Raw genomic sequence first — 5,406 nt, forward strand, 5'->3', positions numbered from 1 at the left:
GTAGATGGAATCTTCGACCTGCACATCGACGGTACGAACCTACTCGTCGGTTCCAGGGTAGGTTCTCACAATCTTTCCAAGTTTCCATCGTTGTGGCGGTGTGTCCTTCTCCTCGAGCAGCACAATTATGCCGGGCTGGATGTTTGGCCGCTTAGTTCTGTTTTTGTTTCGACCTTGAAGGGACTGAAGGTATTCGCGCTTCCACTTATGCCAGAAACCTCGCAGTTTCTGGAGGTATTGCCAACGACTTAGACGATTGACCGGGCTACCCTCATAGCTGGGTTCCGGTATGGCAGTTAAGGGCCGGCCAATCAAGAAGTGTCCCGGTGTGATCACTTCAGGGCTGACAAAAATCCTCAATCTCATTCTCCAACGCTTCTGAGCGGAACAATTCAAACAGCTCGTGCAACTCGTTTCTCGCTCCTCGGAAGTTGGATCCATTGTCAGAATGAATTTCTCTCGGCATTCCTCTTCTGGCAATGAATCGATGTAATGCCGCAACAAAGGCTTCGGTGGTCATGTCGGAAATTAACTCCAGGTGCACAGCCCTTGTGACCATGCACACGAAGACTCCCAGATATGATTTCTCTAATCTCGGTCGGTGGCGCCCTTGTTTCACACATACAGGTCCTGCATAATCTACGCCCGTAATCTCAAATGGATGAGCCGGCGTTACCCGACAAGAAGGTAGATTGCCCATTCGCTGCGTGGAACATTTTGGGTTTGCACGGAAACAGGTGACGCAACCTCTGGTGACTTTTCTCACGGCCGATCGTCCGTCTAGTATCCAGAAACGAGTGCGCAGGTTCGCAAGCAAACTAGACGGTCCCTCGTGCAGGTTCTCCAAATGGTATGCTCGAATCAATAGGTCAACAATCGGGTGCCTCGGAAGTATGTACGGGTGTTTTGCTTCTGACATCATGGACGAGTGTTTCAATCTCCCTCCGACTCTCATTACTCCATCCTGGTATATAGGGTGCAACAGTGCAATTTTCTTACAAGGCTCGTTTTGATTAATCCGTCTGATTTCATCTCCAAGAACTTCGTGCTGAACGATCTTTATAATCAGCTCCATTGCTTTACGTAGCTCTGGAACACTGGTGTGTCTCTGTTTGACACGGAGCTTGTCATCCTTCTTACGACAGTTTGAGATGAAACGCTGGACGTAAGCCATCACTCGCTGAAGCTTACGGAAGGAACTGTATTTAGAAAATACGGGAAGTTGGTCTCTATTGAAGGCGGTTGACGCTACAACTACGACCTGTTTCATCTCCGGCAGCTCCGCATCTGGGATATCTGTTGGCGACTTAACTTGGTACACCTCGTCCTCTTTTTACGTCCATGCTTGGCTGAGCGACAAAAAATTCTACCGCTAATACAATGAGCAAACTCAACAGTTTTATATTTTTTATAACACCTTCGTGATTAGGAGAAGTGTACAAAAATATAAACATGTGTATTTTGATCATTATTTTGTCAGTAGAAATGTTTTTCGCTAAGCCAATAGTGGACGTAAAATAAGGTTTAGGTGTAATCAGAATCCCATAGGAACCCTGGGCCATTCCTCCACAACTCGCTTGACTTCAAAGCATTAGGAAGCATGCCTCTTGATATTATGTCCGCAGGGTTCTCCTTGGTGGGGATATACTTCCATGTGTAGCCACTAGTCTCCTTGTTAATTTCTGATACTCTATTTCGAACGAAGATCTGCAGTGAAGCCAAGGGTTTTCTGAGCCATGCGAGTACAATTTGACTATCGGACCAGAGAGTCACATTGGAAATATCCAGCTCTAGAGAATCAATAACCTTTACCACAAGTCGAGACAGCAAACGGGCAGCCAGCAATTCCTTACGTGGAATGCTCACCTCAGCGATAGGCGACACCTTCGACTTACTACACAACAGGGCTAGCTGTGCAGTTCCATCTGGTAGAATGCTTCTCACATACAATACGGCTCCGTACGCTCGAATCGACGCATCTGAAAATCCGTGTATTTCCAGGGCAACGGCTTGTTGGGAAATCACACGGCGGGGTATGCTCAACTCGCAAACTCCTGGTAAAGCGTCACGGAAAGTCAGCCACCACTGAAGTAGTTCTCCATCAAGCTCGGCATCCCATGGTAGACCAGACTTCCAAATCTCTTGCATTAGCATCTTAGCAATAACGACAACGGGTGATGCCAAGCCCAGCGGATCGAACAGTCTACCAATCTCAGAAAATACCATCCGCTTTGTGTACTTACTTGGAACCTTGGCACAACTACTGGTAACGAACACAAAATCATCGGCTTTGGGGCTCCAAGTCAGTCCCAGGGTCTTGACTACTTCTCGGGTCGACTCTTGATCCAAGCGTATCAGTTTCTCTCGGTCTGTCTCGGGAACATTGGTAAGCATCGCTGGACAATTCGAACTCCATTTATGTATCGGGAATCCACCACATCGCAACAGCTGTTGTAACTGCTGCTGGGCATCAACTGCTTCTTCTACGCTCTCGGCTCCTGAAAGGACGTCATCGACGTAACAGTCCTTTCGCACTATTTTCGCTGCCATTGGGAACCTGCCTCCTTCGTCCTCGCACAACTGGCTCAAACACCTGGTGGCTAGAAAAGGTGCAGCGGCAGTCCCGTACGTTACGGTCTGTAACTCCAGTACTCTCAGTGGTTTATCTGGGCTGTCTCTCCAGAAAATCCTTTGGTAACAAGTCTGCGATGGATCAACCAGCACTTGCCGATACATCTTCGTGATGTCGGCAGTGAAGGCTACGGCATGTCTGCGGAATCGAAGTAGGATGCTGAACAAATCATTTTGCACGTTGCCACCGACTTGCAGAACGTCATTTAGCGACCTTGCGCCTTGGTATGGCCGCGCCGAGGCGTCAAAAACCACTCGTAGCTTGGTTGTGGAGCTAGATGGTCTCAACACGGCGTGGTGGGGTAAATAGTAGCGTCCATGCGATGGATGATCGCGGGCTTCATCCACATCTCTGCAATGGCCCAACTCCTCATACTCTTGGATGAATCGAACGTACTGCTCCTTCAGGGTAGGATCCTTCACGAGTCGTCTTTCCAACGCAAGGAAACGACGGAGAGCCATCTCTCGGTTGTCACAAAGCTTGTCGACATCTTCTCGAAAGGGTAATTGCACAACATATCGTCCAGATGGTGTCCGATGGTGGGTCCTTCGGAAGGTGTCCTCACACTCGTCCTGCTCGGTTCCTAGGCTCAGGGTATCAGCAATCTCTTCCAGTTCCCAGAACTTCTTCACGGTATCATTCAAAGAATCCACAGTGGCGGAATGCACTTGTTGCACCGTATTGACAACACGATCGTCTATCTCACCCGCAACAACCCATCCGAAATGGGTCTCATGGAGTTCTGGCAAACCATCTGCTAGTCGGAGGTGACCTGACTTGAGCAAATCAAAAAACTTCGAAGCACCAATGAGCATATCAATCCGCTCTGGCACGAAAAACTCGGGATCGGCTAATTATATCCCTGCTGGAATCGACCAGGAGGAGATATCAATCTTCGACGATGGGATAACTCCGGTAACCTTCGGTACAATCAGACACTCGACGGTAGTAGAAAAGTTCGAATACCTGGAGGAAACTGACACGTTCAGCTTCTCACGGGCATAGAACTTGGCTTCACTAACTCCTGTAACCGGAACGCTTACAGACTCACGGGGAATGGACAATCGGTTGGCCATAACTTCTGACAGGAAGCACACTTGGGATCCACTATCCAAAAGGGTGCGGCATGGAACCACATTACCACGACAATCTTCGAGGTTAACAACGGCCGTCAACAGCATCACGGTTTTCACGGTTTGGGGATTACTGCACGAGCACGAGGTATTTGGGGCTGCTGACGTTGGGGGTTTGGGTGTATTGCTCACTTCCGCGTTAACCTTTGGAGAATCATTCTTCTGAGGAAGGGGTTCAGACTGGGGCTTAGAAGAAGATTCTTCGTGTAGAAGCGTATGGTGTCGCTTCTTACACTTCGTGCAAACTCTCTTGGTGGAACAATCGATAACTCGATGTCCAGGCCGAAGGCAATTGAAGCAGATCTTCAACTCCTTCACCTTGGTGATACGCTCAGAAACAGACATTTGGTTAAACTTCGGACATTCATAGTGACGGTGGTCTTCATTGCAAAACTGACATCGGCTTGATTGGGTTGAGGATGTGACAGAATGGACCTTTTGGTTAAAAGACTTGGGTTGAGGCTTGGGTGGAGTATCTTTCGAAGGGTGGCGAGAATGTTGGAATCGTTCAAGTATTTGACACTCACCTTTCAAGAATCGCATCGTATCGCTGAAGTCGGGTAACTTACCGTGCTTCTGGTTGCGCTCCCACAGCTGGAGGGTGTGGTTGTCCAGCCGCGACGTCAGCAGCTTGGTGATGAGGATGCCGGAGAGGGTATCCACCTTCAGTCCCTGGTACTCCAGCCCAGCTACGTGGCGCTCGCAGGTCTTGATCAGCTCCAGAAGATCCTTGTAGCTTCCCTTCGCTATCGGCTTCAGACGAATCAATCCCTCGACGTGGATGTCCACAATCACTCTCGGGTTCTCGAACTGTTCGGTCAGCTGCCTCCAAACTTCCTTGAAGTTGTTGTCGGTGATCATCTTGGCGTTGATGAGTCCGGCGGCATCACCGACAAGGGCCTTGTCCAAGTGATGCAATTTGACGGCATCCGAGTCGCTGCTGTTGCACACCACGTCCGAAAACATTGCCTTGAACTTTGGCCAGTTCTCGGTCTTCCCATCAAAGCAGGATATCGGAGCTTTGAGGGATTGCTGCACCACAACGGGAGGTGCTGTCCCAGCGTTGACATTCGCGGTGGCAGGTTGCTTGGTGAGACTCTCCATCAGCTGCTCCAGCCTGACCAAGGCATCGGTGTGCAGTTTGTCAAACTCCTCCAGCTTTTCATCCTGCTCTTCAACCTTGGATGGCGGCGTCACTGACAACACTTCACGATGGATTGCCTCATATTCACTGTAGTGCATCTCCAACTTCTTCTGGAACACTTTCAGCAGGGGCACACTCACTAACTCCGGATGGTCTTCAGCATTCTCGAGCGTATTGTGGATTTTCGTCACTTTCCCTTTCACCACTCCGCGTTGGTGGATGAGCATCTTCACCTGCTCGGGATCCACCGTCGTTTTTATCGGCGTTCGACCGACCGACATTCAGTTCACTTCTCTCGCACTGGTACAGTTCACAGTTCTTTCTCGGTTTTGGTTCACGTCACACTTTCACTCCGGTCTCAGTTCAATCTCACTACGGTCGGTTCAATGTTCACTTTTCAGTTCGGTTTCGATAGCACTCGGTACGGTTTCACACTTTCAGTTTCGGTAACACACTTCTCAGTTAGGGTTTTCACACTGTAATCCACGGTGGTAGCC

At 49.4% G+C, this 5,406-nt stretch overlaps 2 protein-coding genes across 2 annotated transcripts; both read right to left on the reverse strand.

The window, feature by feature from the left end:
* Positions 1-1,524: 1,524 nt before the first annotated feature.
* LOC134286330 (uncharacterized) lies at positions 1,525-3,447 on the reverse strand. The gene has a single exon (XM_062847934.1). The coding sequence runs from the start codon at positions 3,445-3,447 to the stop codon at positions 1,525-1,527; it is 1,923 nt and encodes a 640-aa protein (XP_062703918.1).
* Positions 3,448-3,486: 39 nt separating this feature from the next.
* LOC134286331 (uncharacterized) lies at positions 3,487-5,190 on the reverse strand. Its single transcript, XM_062847935.1, has 2 exons — positions 4,293-5,190; positions 3,487-4,241 (listed from the first exon to the last, which is right to left on the reverse strand). Exons 1-2 carry the CDS (start codon positions 5,188-5,190, stop codon positions 3,487-3,489), a joined length of 1,653 nt encoding a protein of 550 aa, XP_062703919.1.
* Positions 5,191-5,406: the final 216 nt, after the last annotated feature.

Source organism: Aedes albopictus, chromosome 2 (assembly GCF_035046485.1).
Source record: "Aedes albopictus strain Foshan chromosome 2, AalbF5, whole genome shotgun sequence".
In the NCBI taxonomy this organism is placed as follows: domain Eukaryota; kingdom Metazoa; phylum Arthropoda; class Insecta; order Diptera; family Culicidae; genus Aedes; species Aedes albopictus.

Coding starts and splice junctions, on each gene's coding strand:
- LOC134286330 (XM_062847934.1), bottom strand. CDS start 3,447: ATGCTCATTGGTGCTTCGAAGTTTTTTGATTTGCTCAAGTCAGGTCAC.
- LOC134286331 (XM_062847935.1), bottom strand. CDS start 5,190: ATGTCGGTCGGTCGAACGCCGATAAAAACGACGGTGGATCCCGAGCAG. Junction 4,242..4,292: donor TACGATGCGATTCTTGAAAG/GTGAGTGTCAAA, acceptor ACCCTTCGAAAG/ATACTCCACCCAAGCCTCAA.